Raw genomic sequence first — 15,179 nt, forward strand, 5'->3', positions numbered from 1 at the left:
ATGCTAGGACTTCCAGCACTATGTTAAACAACAGTGGTGAGAGTGGACACCCCTGTCGTGTTCCTGATCTCAGGGGGAAAGCTCTCAGTTTTTCCCCATTGAGGATGATATTAGCTCTGGGCTTTTCGTAAACTGCTTTTATAATGTTTAGGTAAGTTTCTTCTATTCCGACACTCTCCAGGGTATTTATTATGAAAGGGTGCTGTATTTTGTCAAATGCTTTTTCTGCATCTATTGACAGGATCATATGGTTTTTATCCTTTCTTTTGTTTATGTGATGGATCACATTGATGGATTTGCGAATATTGAACCAGCCCTGTTACCCAGGAATGAATCCCACTTGATCATGATGGATAATTCTTTTTATATGCTGTTGAATTCAATTTGCTAGTATCTTGTTGAGTATTTTTGCATCTGTATTCATTAAGGATATTGGTCTGTAGGTCTCTTTTTTGCCTGGGTCTCTGTCTGGTTTGGGTATCAAGGTGATGCTGGCTTCATAGAATGACTTTGGAAGTTTTCCTTCTATTTCTATTTTTTGGAATAGTTTGAGAAGAATGGGTATGAGCTCTGCTTTAAATGTCTGGTAGCATTCGCCTGGGAAGCCTTCTGGCCCTGGGCTCTTATTTGTTGGGAGATTTTTGATAATGGATTTGATTTCTTCAGTGGTTATTGGTCTATTCATGCTTTCTATCTCTTCCCGTTTGAATTTTGGTAGTGCATGTGCATTCAGGAATTTGTCCATTTCTATAGGTTGTCTAGTTTGTTGGCATATAATTTTTCATAGTAGTCTCTGATGATTGCTTGTATTTCTCGGGGATTGGTTGTAATAGATCCTTTTTCCTTCATGATTTTGTCTATCTGGGTGCTCTCTCTCTTCTTTCCGAGGAGCCTGGCTAGAGGTTTATCGATTTTGTTTATTTTATCAAAGAACCAACTCTTGGTTTCATTGATCTGCTCGACTGTTCTTTTGGATTCTATATTGTTTATTTCTTCCCTCATCTTTATTATTTCTTTTCTTCTGCTGGGTTTGGGGTGCTCTTGCTGCTTCCCTTCTAGTTCCAGTAGGTGCTCCATTAGATTTTGAATTTGTGCTTTTTCTAGTTTGTTGAGATTGGCCTGTATTGCAATATGCTTTCCTCTTAGGACTGCCTTTGCTGTGTCCCTGAGATTTTGGAATGTTGTATTTTCATTTTCATTGGTTTCCATATATTTTTAAATTTCTTCTATAATTGCCTGATTAGCCCAATCATTCTTTAGTAGGGTGGTTTTTAACCTCCACATTTTTGGAGGTTTCCAGACTTTTTCTTGTGGCTAATTTCAAGTTTCATAGCATTGTGATCTGAAAGTGTGCACGGTATGAACTCTCTTTGTTTATACTTATGGAGGGCTGCTTTATGCCCCAGTATGTGATCTATCTTGGAGAATGTGCCATGTGCACTCAAAAAGAAGGTGAATTTCCTAACTTCAGGATGCAGAGTTCTAAGTATATCTATCAGTTCCATCTGTTCCAATGTGTCATTCAGGTCCATTGCTTCCTTAGTGATTTTCTGTCTGGTTGATCTATCCATTGCTGTCAGTGGAGTATTAAAGTCCCCTGCAATTAGCATATTCTTATCAATAAGATTGTTTCTGTCTGTGATTAATTGTTTTATGTATTTGGGCGCTCCCGAATTTGGCACATAGATATTTATCATTGTTAGCTCTTCCTGATGGAGAAACCCTGTAATTATTATATAATGTCCTTCATCTCTTGTTACTGCCTTTACTTTAAAGTCCAGTTTGTCTGATATAAGTATGGCTACTCCGGCTTTCTTTTGGCTTCCAATTGCATGATAGATATTTCTCCATCCCTTTACTTTCAACCTGAAGGTGTCTTCAGGTCGAAAATGAGTCTCTTCTTGATAGCAAATAGATGGGTTTTGCTTTTTTATCCATGTCGTTTGGTTGGAGCATTCAGTCCTGTGTCGTTTGGTTGGAGCATTCAGTCCATTTACATTCAGTGTTATTATTGAAAAATGTGGGTTTAGAGTCATTGCATTCTCCCTAGAATTCATGTTTATAGTGGTGACTCTGGCATCTTGTATTCTTTGCAACATTTCCCTCATTGAGCCCCTCTTAGGATATCCTGTAGGGCTGGTTTGGTGGTCATGAATTCTCTCAATTTTTGTTTATTTGGGAACACTTTGATCTCTCCTATTTTGAATGACAGGCTTGCTGGATAAAGGATTCTTGGCCGCATGTTTTTTCTGTTTATCACATTGAATATTTCCTGCCATTCCTTCCTGGCCTGCCAAGTTTCATTAGATAGGTCTGTAACCATTCTGATAGGTTTCCCTTTGTATGTGAGGGCCGTTTTCTCCCTAGCTGCTTTCAGAATTCTCTCCTTATTTTTAGATTTTGCCAGTTTCACTATGATATGTCGTGCTGAAGGCCAATTCAAATTTCGTCTTAAGGGGGTTCTTTGTGCCTCTTGAGTTTGAATGTCTATTTCTTTTCCCAGATTTGGGAAATTCTCAGTTATAATTTGGTGTAGTATCCCTTCAGGACCTTTTTCTCTGTCTTCCTCTTCAGGAATTCCTATGATATGAATGTTTCATGTGATTGTATCACTCAGGTCTCGAGTTCTCCTTTTCTGCTTCTGGATCAATTTCTCTCTCTTTTTTAATCTTCCTTTTTTGTTATAACTATATCTTCTAATTCACCTATTCTTCTCTCTGCCTCGTCAATCCTTGAGGTGGCTGCCTCCAGTTTGTTATTCACCTCATCTTTAGCCTTTTTTATCTTATCACACCTAATTTGAAAGTGCCTAATCATTGTCTCAGTTGCTTCTTTAATGCTTTTTCAACCCCAGCGATTAATTTTATGACAAGTTTTTTTAATTCTTGATCTGGTATGTTGTCTAGATTTGCCTTGAGCAGTTCTGTGGCCCTGCCAGGATCTCGTAGGGGTGGGGGCTATTTTTTCCTGTTGGCACGTAGGATTCGGAATTCGTGCGGCCAATGCTGGGGGTGAAATGCACCATGGAAATGAGGTATGTGCTCCAGCTCCCGCAGCCGAGGTCGACGTGAGCACCCCTGGGCCGGCAGCCATGGCCGTTGTCTCCAGCTAGGATGGCACAGGGCTGGATGCTGTTCTTTCTCTTGTGCCACCCCAGTGTGGGATGTGGGCTACCCAGCAGTTATATATGCAGTGAAAGTTTCTCTCTCTGAGCATGGTTAAACGTTCTTTACTTCTTCCCCAGAGACAGTACTATAAGCGTGTTCAGTTTCTCTTTCTCTTCCCTTTGTGTCTCGAGATCTGCGCGTTTGCCCCGTATTGGGCTGGGGCTCCCGCCTCCCCTGCCTGTCTCGGGCTGGCCCGTTTTTCAATCTCCCCAGTTCGTACTCACTCACTCAGGCATCTTTGAGGTTGTCTTCTTTCTGGAGTCTGTATTTTCTCCTTCTGCTCTTGCAGATGAGAGTAATGTCCTTCTCAGTTTGATAGATGGGGCAGACGAAGTTTACAGAGCTCCCTTCCTCTCCACCATCTTTGCTCCTCCCTTGTTATGAGTTTAATTTCACTTAATTCCTGAATACTTTTAGTTATGCATACAATTTGAGAAAATGTTTCATTTGAGCTGAAGAATAGTAAAGGTGAATGTGTAGGGTTTTTTTTTTTTGGCCTGTAGCTACAAGAAATGTAGACATGAACATTCTAGGCTAAAAAGCACTTCTAATCTGCCCTCCAATGTGTGTGCACATTGGAGAAAAATGGAACTATTTTAAGAAAAGAGGAACTTTTGGTCTAGTAGGAACCAGTGAATCTACCTAATGAGTAACATATGGTAAGTTTTAAATGAATTATTTAGACAATAAGAACCTGAGACTTCAAAACTAGTTTTAAAATTAGTTGAGATAAACTGCATTGTGGTTTTAAAGTCACAGTGAGGTATCATCTCACACAAGTCAGAATGACTAGTATCCAACAGACAAGAATTAACAAGTGTTGGTGAGGCTGTAGAGGAAAGGGAACCTACATGCATGGTTGGTGGGAATGTGAATTGGTGCAACCATTATGGAGAGTAGTATGATGGTTCATCAGAAAACTAAAAAAAGGCATGACCTATGATCCAGTAATTCCACTTTTGGGTATTTTCCCAAAGAAAATGAAAACATTAATTTAAAAAGACATATGCACCCCTATATTTACTACATCGTTATTCATAGTAGGCAGGATGTGGAAGTAACCCAAGTGTCCATCAATAGATGAATGAATAAAGATGTAGTATATATACACAATGGAATACTCAGCCAGCAACAGAATGGAATCTTGCTATTTGTGACAACACGGGTGGACCTATAGGGTGTTGTGCTAAATGAAATAAGCCAGACTGAGAAAGACAAATAATCTGATTTCATGTATATGTGAAATCTAAAAAGTAAAGCAAGTAGGGAAGCCTGAGTGGCCCAGTTGGTTGAGTGTCTGACTCAACTTTAGCTCAGATCATGATCCCAGGGTTGTAGGATTGGGCTCTCCATCAGGCTCTGTGCTAAGCATGGAGCCTGCTTAAGATTGGCTCTCTCTCTTTCTATTTCTCTCTCTCTCCTGCTCCCCCTCCACTCTCTTTTCTATAAAATAAAAAAAAAAATAACCACAGAAAGAAATAGACTGATAAATATGTAGAACAAACTAATGGTTGCCAGAGGAGAGAGGATGGGAGGCTGGGTGAAATTGGTGCAGGAGATTCAAAGGTACAAACTTCCAGTTATAAAATAATTAAGTCACAGGCTGAAAAGTACAGTATAGGGGATATAGTCAGTAATATTGTTATATACTTGTAGCAAGCACTTCATAACGCATATAATTGCTGAATGACTATCTTATGTACCTGAAACCAATTTAATGTCAATTAACTTCAATTAAAAAAGCCTGGTTAATGGAACGTTGTGACTGTGTCTGTTAAATCATTCTGGTCCATTGTGTCATTCAAAGCCACTGTTTCCCTGTTGATTTTCTGTTTGGATGACCTGTTCTGTTCATCAATGTAAATGGGGTGTTAAAGTCTGCTACTACTATTGTATTACTGTTGATTATATCCTTTGTTATTACCTGTTTTATGTATTTGGGTGCTACCACATTGGGGGCATAAATATTTACATTTGTTATATCCTCTTGTTGGATTGTCCCCTGTATTATTAGTGTCTTTTGTCTCTTCTTACAGTCTTTGTTTTAAAGTCTATTTTGTCTGATGTAAGTATTGCTATCCTAGATTTCTTTTGACATCTATTTGCATGATAAATGTTTTGTCCTTCCCCTCATTTTCAATCTACAGGTATCTTTGGGTCTGAAATGAGTCTCTTGTAGGCAGCATATAGATGGGTCTTGTTTTATTTATCCACCCTGTCACCCTATGTCTTTTGATTGGAGCATTTAGTTCATTTACATTCTGAGTTATTATTGGTCTTTATTTATTGCCATTTTGTTACTTGTTTTTTGGTTGTTTCTATCGAACACTTGAAAAGAATGCAAACTGGTACAGCTACTGTGGGAAACACTATGGAGGTTCTTCAAAAAAAATAAAAATAGAACTACTCTACAGCCTAGTAATTGCACTATTGGGTATTTACCCCGAAAATATGAAAACTCCAAAGGGATGCATGCACTCCTGTGTTTATTGCAGCATTATTTATAATAGCTAGCGCTGGAAGCAGCCCAAGTGTTCACTGATACATGAATATATAAAGAAAGTGTGGTATTTACATATGTTGGAATATTATTCAACCATAAAAAGGAATGAAATCTTGCCATTTGCAACAACATGGATAGAGATAGAGAGTAGAATGCTGAGTGAAATAAGTCAGAGAAAGACACCACATGAGTTCATTCACATGTGGAATTTAAGAAACAAAACAAATGAGCAATGAAAAAAGTAGACCAAGAAACAAGAGTCTTAACTATCAAGAACAAACTGACGGTTACCAGAGGGGAAGTGGGTGATGAAATAGGTGATGGGGTTAAAGAGAGTGCTGATGGAAAACAGCAACAACAAGCCTGGTTGAGATTACTGCCAGTTTGGTAAGTTTTCTGTAAAGATAGGATTCGACCTGGAATGATAAAACATAGATTTAAGTGAATGAACAGGAAGAACCTTTTAAGTTGTAATGATGAATAAGAAATGTACAAAGGATGTGCAAGTAACTTCTTAAAGGGGCAGCGAAGATTAGACTGTTGGGTTAGAGAAGTAGCAGTAAGACTGGCAGAATCAGATGCTAGGGCATCTTGGCTATTTCACTAAGTAGGATTTATCTTGTCAAGAGGGTGGTTACTGAAGATTTTTAGGCAGGTAACATGAAAAGAGTGTTTTAGGAAACTGCTCGTCATCTGTAGGATAAATGTAGGTTTGGCATGTAATTGTTACTTGTAGTATGTTGGGAAGAGGAAGGAAAGGATTTATGGAGAACAAGGCAAAGGATAGTTTAACAGGATGAATTACCAGAGTAAGAAAAAGGAAGATTTAAAGATGGTTAATCTGGGCAAGGAGTAAGTAGTAAATAAACCAGAGATTCTAATTGATAGTGTAATTACTTAGAGAGTATTCCAACCACTAAAAGGAAGGATAATTATATAAAATGATACAGTGATGGAAGTGCTAAATATTGCTACAATAGCAATCACTGTATATAAATGTAACAAATTAACACATTGTACACTTATATTTGCAGTGTTATGAGGTAAATACAGTCCATAAAAAAGATGAATCTGTTTCACAGTGGAGATATATTTACATAGACTATGCCAAATTTTTAAATACTTTATAATTTAATTTCCCAAGGTAGTTTTATAAAGTGTTTGTATAACTGTGTACTTCAGTGTTTATGAGAAGTACTATAAGGGTGAAATGGTGAGGTCATTTATTTAGTGGCTTTAGTGGTATATGCATTTTAATTCAGTAGAAAAAAACTTAGTGTCAGGATTATTCTGGCAGCTAAGTTGCCAGTGTTATGGCTCTGTCATCCCTAGAATGTTGCTTTCATTTCTAAGATAGTTAATCTTCATTTTCACATTCTAAAGAGTGAGTTGAGGGAAAGGGCACCTGAAATTTGCAAGCATTTCCATGCACATGTCATGAATGGCCATACCTTGGGCAGAAACTATAGTTTCTATTTTCTGAGGCCCTATGTCTTGCTAAAAATTAGGATTTTGTTGCTATAGGAGAAACGTGAAGGGTGGATGAGGGAGAATTATGAGCTGTCTGTGCCGGACTCCCCATCTTTATTAGCTGAAGCAACAGTTTTTGAACTCTTTTGGCTCTGTAATTTTTATTCACAAATGTGGAAAAGAAGCTTTGGTAACATTACCAAATTTGTTAAAATTCTGACACACAGTGGAATAGGGATTTTTGAATTTGTTAATGTTCTTCTCTTCATTATGAGAAATAAAACTGATGTTCATTTTTTGTTGGGTTGTTAGCCCTTAGACCGTACCTGTTTGGACTTCCCCTCTCTCACCAGAAAAAACATTTCTTCTTCTTTATAAGGTATTCTGATCTATTATCAAATGTTGCATATTGCTACCATTAATTAATACAAACTTTTAAAACAAAGCTTTCAGTATAGTCTGGAAGTGGAACAACGTGATGACCAGATCTTTGGGGCCAGATTGGTGGCAGTGGTAGGTAAGTGAGAGGTTCTGTCTCCTGTATAGGCTTTCCAAAGTCCGTTCAGGTTTCAAGCAGTACTGAAAGTTGTGACGTCAGGTCCCAGGAATGTGTTGTTGAGCCATAGTTGTGTAAAAGCCATTTCTAGATCATTGGAAGGAGCAATTTTAATTTTACTTGTTTTGAGACCATTTCTTTTTCATTGCTACTCACCAGATGAGTTTTACTTATGAAGATAGTCCTGAAAAATTTTTTTAATGACCTCTTGTTAGCTCATGATTTGATCAGTCATGGTGATGTATTTGGATGTCCCTTGGAACTTCAGATATTTCACATTGTGTTTTTTAGTAGTTCTAGCTATCTTACCTTGATTTGGCACTTTGCCATTTGCTTCTCCAATAACAGTAGGATAAAATGACTGCTTAAACTTCCTGAGTACATGTCATCTATGTCTACATTTCAGAGTCCCTTTCTTCATCTTAATAATCCTTTAGTTAAATGAATAACATAGAAAATCACACATGGAACTCATAGCTCAAAGCTTTAATTAGTAAAGTGTAGCTTTTTGCATATTTTATATGACTTGGCATAGGAATTATGGTGATGCAAGAACATGGTAGAATATGGTGGGTTTAAGAATGTTAACAGTTTTTATTTCTTAAGTACTTATTACAGGTCTTGGTACTCTTAATTCTCATGTAGAAAACAGGAAATGAAACTGCCTCTTTCTTATGCCTGCTGTCTATTGAGTACTCAATGTAGTCATCATTGCAGTTGTGTGGGAAAGGTATTATAAGCCCCATTTTACAGAGGGAGCTGTAGGCCATGAACATTAAATTGGCTTGCTTATAGGTGATTGCTGCTGAATACTGGAGGATTTAGGTTAGGAAGTTTCCTTGGGTCTAGTGATATGGCTTGAAGAAAATTATGGATATAGAGGGGGAGGGAAGGATATTCTAACTTAATAGTACTCTGACAAGAAGGAGCAGAGGTTAGAAATTACAAAATTAATTCTGATTTTTAAGATTAACAAATCATTTTTATATGATACATATAAAAGGGACTGTTTTATAATTAGGTATTTATATCTTTATATTTTCTATTATACATTGCAGATCTTTGAAAAGATTATCTTACTCCTATAACATCAAGTATATCAAAATTTTAGCTCCTTTTTGAAGGCATCCTCATTCTCTCCAGTTACAATGAAGTGTTCTCTGCTATATATCTTCATAGCACAGTGCACCAAAATTCATTTCCTATACAGTACTTTTTGAAAGTATTCCTCCTGAAGGTTGCTGCTCATTCATCTTCACTTCTTTAAACATTGTTCAATAAAGTTATTTGCACATTTTAGGTATGTTGAATTCTTAGTGGAATGAACCTTTAAAAATGCTTTGCTTACTTATATAGAGAAAACTCCATAAAATTTTTATGGAGGAGCAAGAGGGATTGATGAATCCAGTTGTTTTTGGAGTATTTTCCTTGCCAAAGTGGCTGTGGATTGAAAAGTTAAAAGACCATTCCTTTAAGTTTCCTGGAGGGACTAAACTAGCTGCATCCAACCAAAGTAGAGGCTTAAAGAAAATTTGCCACAATTAAATTTTTGGACATTTTTTTCCCTTTGTTTCCTTCTTTTTTAGAGACATTAGAAGAAATGGACAGTGAGTTGCTCAAGTGTGAATTCTGTGGGAAGATGGGATATGCTAATGAATTTCTTCGGTCAAAACGATTCTGTACTATGTCCTGTGCCAAAAGGTATTTCTATTCTCTTGACTTTTCTGAAGTATAAATCAACAACTACTGTAACAAAACCAAAAAACTTGTGGAGTTTACCAATGGCCAAAACTAGATATTGTAATAGATAGGAAGAATATCAAATAGACATTATCTAGAGCTACTTTGATATTTAGGTATTAAATTTTGCTCTGTGGAAATTACATATTCATAACATTTTCAGTGAGTTTTACAGCATATTCCTCTATTGATGTAGCAATCTCATGTTAAGAATATGCTTAGGAGAATCTCTTCTATGAACAGACAACTAGTCCTTAACGTATCAAAACAGTATTTCTTTTATCACCTGATTGTTTGATCAGTATTAAAATAACCAGGATTTACTTTGCTTTTTGTTTGTTTTATTTTTACCAGAGAGCTTGAGTAGGGGAGAGAGGCAGAGAGAGAGAGAGAGAGAGAGAGAGACAGAGAGAAAGAATCTCCAGTAGGCTCCACTCTCAGCACAGAGCCCAATGTAGGGCTCGATCCCACGACCCTGGGATCATGACCTGAGCTGAAATCAGGAGTCAGATGCTCAACCCACTGAGCCACCCAGGCGCCCCAGGATTTACTTTGTTTTGTTTTAAAATATTTTCATTTGTTTTAATTATATCCTATTTATTTTAGCTTTTTAAGTGGGACAGCTGTTGCATAAAGTTCTCCGTATTGTTACATTATCGGAGAGCAAACTATGTCTTTTCTAAATCTGTATTTTTAATAGTAATATTGTAGGTAAACTGTACTAATAACAAAAAATGTTTAGTATCATCATTGTTCTTGTCGCAGGATTAGTTTACAATAAAAAAAAGCCCTGATGCTGGTAAGAAATCCTAACATAAGTATTTACCACTAGAGGTGAGGTGTATGTACAGATTATTTTGAAGTTTGTTCTCTGTTCCAAGAGAACAAACAAACAAATCAAGAGTCAGACGCTTAATCCAAGAAGTGATTATTCTTTTAAAGAATATAAGATCTTAATTGTTTACATCTACAGATTTTCTTGCTTGAACATACTATTTAGTATGATACCACTTAAATATTCATAATAAAACTTAAGTAAAATAAATAATAGAAGTATTTTCCTTCAAAAAATGGCTTCATTTGGTTTCTCACTTGTCAGTCTTTTATTCACATATTATCTCATGTTACACAAGTCATGTAACTCCTGTTTTAACTTGGAGTTTTCCACAAGACCAGTGGCTCTCTGACTGTAAGTGATCAACAACTCTGAGGGAAAAGGGCAGCCTTTCAGAATACTTTAAATATGCTGATTATTTAGAAATATTTCAGAACATTTAATGCTACCATCACTCCTCCCAGAGATGATTGCTGAGTTGTCGAGTTATTGTACCTTTAGGGGAATCTCTTGAGGGACTCGGGGATCCTAACTTAAGAGAGATACAGACAGAGCAGAGAGGAGAGGATAAATCAGGTTAAGGAAGAAGTGCTGCTATTTACGTGTCTGGCTTGGTGATTTAAATATTTAGGGACTAAATAGCAAGTGTAAGGTTAGTAGTCGCTCTGCTCTCTAGTCTTTGAGGAAGGAAGGCTTGTTAATGGAAATTGCTGTGAATGGAAATCAGAAACCTACTGAGCTGAGCCCACTGAGAGCAGCATAATGCACACGGCAGGAGCTTGTTGAATTGTTTTTGGTAATTGGGTAAAATGAATTGCCCATCTGGACACTTTTTTGTTGTTGTTTATTTAAGAGTGAGTGTGTGAGTGAGAGGGGTAGAGGGAGAGGGAGAGAGAATCTCAAGCAGGTTCTGCCCTGGACTTGATCCCAGGAACCCTGAGTTCATGACCTGAGCTGAAATCAAGAGTTAGACGCTTAATCAACTGAGCCACCCAGGTGCCCTGTGGACACGTTTTAAAAATCTATATTTTTAGGGAAAAAAATCACTTACTCATTTTCATGGTCCTCCTTCCACCTCCTAAAATTTGCATGAAACATAGGTGAGGAAAATATATTTTGGTATCTCTGTATTGGTCCCAGGATAGTTATCAATAGCAAAGTTAATTGGAATTTATTCTTTTTTTTAATTAATGTTTGTTTATTTTTGAGAGACAGAGACAGCATGAACAGGAGAGGGTCAGAGGGAGAGGGAGACACAGATTCTGAAGCAGGCTCCAGGCTCCCAGCTGTCAGCACAGAACCCGACGTGGGGCTCGAACCCATGAACCATGAGATCATGAACTGAGCCAAAGCCCATCGCTTAACTGACTCAGCCACCCAGGCGCCCCTAATTGGGATTTATTCTTGACATTTTCCTGAGAAATCTTTAGAGGAAAAGAGCCTTGAAAATAAGAAGTCATAGTGCAGGGGTTTTTTTCTTAAATATTTATTTTTAAGAGAGTAAGGGGGTGGGGACAGAGGATCCAAGGCAGGCCTTGTGCTGACAGCATAAAGCCTGATGTAGGGCATGAACTCATGACCCGTGAGATCATGACCTGGGCTGAGGTCAGATCTTTAAATTGACTGAGCCACTCAGGTGCCCCTCCTGTAGCAGTTTTATATGTATAAAAAAAAGGAACTGTATGTATTTTTCTTAGTCTTTCTTCAGCTTTTCAGAAATTTGTTTCTTAGATTATTTCTTTTTGCTCTTTTTTTTTTAAGTTTATTTGGAGAGGGGGAAAACATGAGTGGGGGAGGGGCAGAAAGAGGAGGAGAGAGAGCATCCCAAGCAGGCTCCACACTGTCAGTGCAGAGCCCAGTGTGGGGCTCAGTCTCACAAACTGTGAGATCATGACCTGAGCCAAACTCAAGAGTTGGATGCTTAACTGACTGAGTCACCTCAAGTGTCCCCTGCTCTTCTTTTGAGGGAAGGGGGTTGGCAAACTGTCAGGCCCAGTCATTCTTGTATCCTATTTCTGGATGGCCTCTTAGCTAAGGATTGTTTAAATTTTTAGGGGGTTGGGGAAAAAAATCAAAAGAATATTTCACAACACATGAAAATTATGTGAAATTCAAATTTTACTCTAAAATCTTACTGAAACACAGGGGCACCTGGGTGGCTCAGTCGGTTTTGCATCCAGCTTCAGCTCGGGTCATGATTTCATGGTTTGTGGGTTCAAGCCCAGCATCAGGCTCTGTGCCAACAGCTAGCTCAGAGCCTGGAGCCTGCTTCAGATTCTGTGTCTCCCTCTTTCTCTGACTCTCCCTTGCTCATGCTGTCTCTCTCTCTCTCAAAAATAAATAAAACATTAAAAAAATAAATATAAAATCTTACTGGAACACAGCTGTGGTCATTCATTATTGTTCATGGCTGATGGCTGCTTTCATGTTACAGTTGCAGTGTAAAATATTTACTGTCTGTTCCTTTGTAGATAAAGTTTACCAGCCTGTTCTAAGGCTTTGAAACCTAATTAACAGCACAGGACTTTTTAAAACTGTCATCATGCCTTACAAAAGTCTATATTTAAAAATATTAGTCAAGTGAGAATCTTTCAGCCAGTTTTAATGAGTTATGTGTATCTGAATTTCCTAAATAGTGAGAACTGTGATGAATTTGTGCAACTTTAAAATCTCAACCTTATGTTTTCACTCTTTGATTTCAGTATTATTTGAAAACAATCTTTTACTACCATTTGAGTTTCCCCCTCTGTACTATACTAACCTCTTTATATTAATCTCTCTTCAGAAACGATTACTTGGGAAAACAATATGAACATCTACACAATTAAATCAAACTTTTTTTTCTCCTGGAATCTTGAATTATTTTGCAATAAATTGGTTATCCTCTATATCGTGCTGTTTTTAGGAGAAAATATCAATACCCTTGGCATCCAGTAACATATTGAGAGCTATATTACGATGTATAGAGGCCATTTTGTGACTGTCAGCATAAGTAAATCCATTGAACACTGTGGTTTACTTTCTGGGGTATTACAGTCCTTAATGAAGTATCTGGCACTTACTGATTCACAAGTGCACTTTAAAGTCATAATTAAATACTAAATGGAGTGTTCCATATATCATTTAATATTTTTTCTTACTTGAATTTCTTAGGTACAATGTTAGCTGTTCTAAAAAATTTGCACTTAGTCGTTGGAATCGTAAGCCTGATAATCAAAGTCTTGGGCATCGTGGCCGTCGTCCAAGTGGCCCTGATGGGGCAGCAAGAGAACATATCCTTAGGCAGGTCTGTAGAAACCTTGCTTCAATGTACAATACCCTTTTCAGACGTGTAAGGAAAGTGCAATGCTGTATTTTACTTGTACTACATTTTCCAGCTTCCAATTACTTATCCATCTGCAGAAGAAGACTTGGCTTCTCATGAGGATTCTGTCCCATCTGCTATGACAACACGCCTGCGCAGGCAGAGTGAGCGGGAAAGAGAGCGTGAGCTCCGGGATGTGAGAATTAGGAAGATGCCCGAGAACAGTGATTTGCTGCCAGTTGCACAAACAGAGCCATCTATATGGACAGTTGATGATGTCTGGGCCTTCATCCATTCTTTGCCTGGTATGTAATTCACCACTTTGGCCTTCATATTTTTTCTTGCGCATTCACACACAGGAATGATGTTAGATCCATCCACACCTTTTGCACAAAGGGCTAGACAAGTACTATGTATATGTATTAATTAAATGGCATTTGCTATTGAAATGTGATCTGTTTCCTCTTGCTTATTCCCTCAGCACAACTGGGTATTTTCTCATACCCCCCAAGTCGATAAAACTGACTAGTCCTGCTTCTGCTGTGACCCCTCAGCCGGTGAAGATATTAAAGGTGCTCTCTTCTCTTCAGTCTGATTTCTCTCGAGAGGTCAGTAGAGAGATTGAGTCAGACACTTCTTCCCTTCTGCTCTTCTATTTTTCTATTCCATTTCCTCTTAATTTCCTAATTTAACCTTTTTAAAATAAAATAAGAGAGACTATATACATATATTTTTGCATTTTTGAAAGCTAATCAAGACCTTTTAGAATATGATAATTTGGTTTCTTTTTAAAAAAATCAAGCTGGTTTTTATAATGGAAGCTGCATTCCTTGATTCTTTTCAATAAGTAGACATCAAGAACACTTCTGAAATTTGATTTTTTAAGTAGACAACTAAAATTCATTTATGATATTCCATTCCAATATTGAGGGTAACTTTCTTATGTTTTTTCTACTCTCTCAGTTTGGTACTCTTTTCATCAGCTTAATTCTTTATGTTCTTTATCTTTTTTCTTTAATGCAACAGTCTTTTATATCACTTTCTCCAAGGGGCTGGTTACTAAAGATTATTGCAGTATTGCTCATGATGAGACCCACACTGATTATATATATTAAGACTATATTTTTTTAAACCAGCAAATCTTATTCATTTCATTATAAATATGGAAAACAAGGAGATTTTTTAAATGTTTGCTCCACTTTGATTTTATTGTGAATCATACTATTTCTCTTGACACAAGCTTTCCAGAAAAATATATCCCCTTTGGACTTGTCTACAGACTTACCAAATTAATCCAGCTATTTTTGCTGATTAATCCTTTTATGAACATAACCACCATCTCAGGAAGCAAACTTACAGTTAATGTGCTGTGTGAAGAAAGTATATTCAGAACTATTACTACTTAAAAAAAAAAAACCTGTCATTTTACCTTACATACAGAATTCTAGGACATTTTATTATTTTTTCTTTTTTTTAAGATTATGTATGTATTTTGATGAGAGAGAGAGAGAGAGAGAGAGAGAAAGAGAAAGAAAGAAAGAGCACACAAGTAGGGGAAGGGGCAGGGAGAGAGGGAAACGAGAGAATCCTAAGCAGGCTCTACA

The 15,179-nt window shown here is 37.3% G+C and overlaps 1 protein-coding gene across 13 annotated transcripts in view; it reads left to right on the top strand.

The window, feature by feature from the left end:
- PHC3 (polyhomeotic homolog 3) overlaps positions 1-15,179 on the top strand; it is an 87,842-nt gene that overhangs the window by 59,954 nt on the left and 12,709 nt on the right. For 7 of the 13 annotated variants that reach the window (XM_029939893.1, XM_029939894.1, XM_029939896.1 and 4 more), the window contains 3 exons: positions 9,283-9,397; positions 13,425-13,557; positions 13,649-13,880. In XM_029939893.1, coding sequence (XP_029795753.1) covers positions 9,283-9,397; positions 13,425-13,557; positions 13,649-13,880 — 480 coding nt within the window. Of the gene's footprint in view, positions 1-9,282; positions 9,398-13,424; positions 13,558-13,648; positions 13,881-14,056; positions 14,184-15,179 lie in introns of those variants that run through there. The other 6 variants (XR_003908764.1, XR_003908765.1, XR_003908766.1 and 3 more) reach the window with 5 other exon arrangements.

This window comes from Suricata suricatta, chromosome 5 (assembly GCF_006229205.1).
Source record: "Suricata suricatta isolate VVHF042 chromosome 5, meerkat_22Aug2017_6uvM2_HiC, whole genome shotgun sequence".
NCBI classification, from domain to species: domain Eukaryota; kingdom Metazoa; phylum Chordata; class Mammalia; order Carnivora; family Herpestidae; genus Suricata; species Suricata suricatta.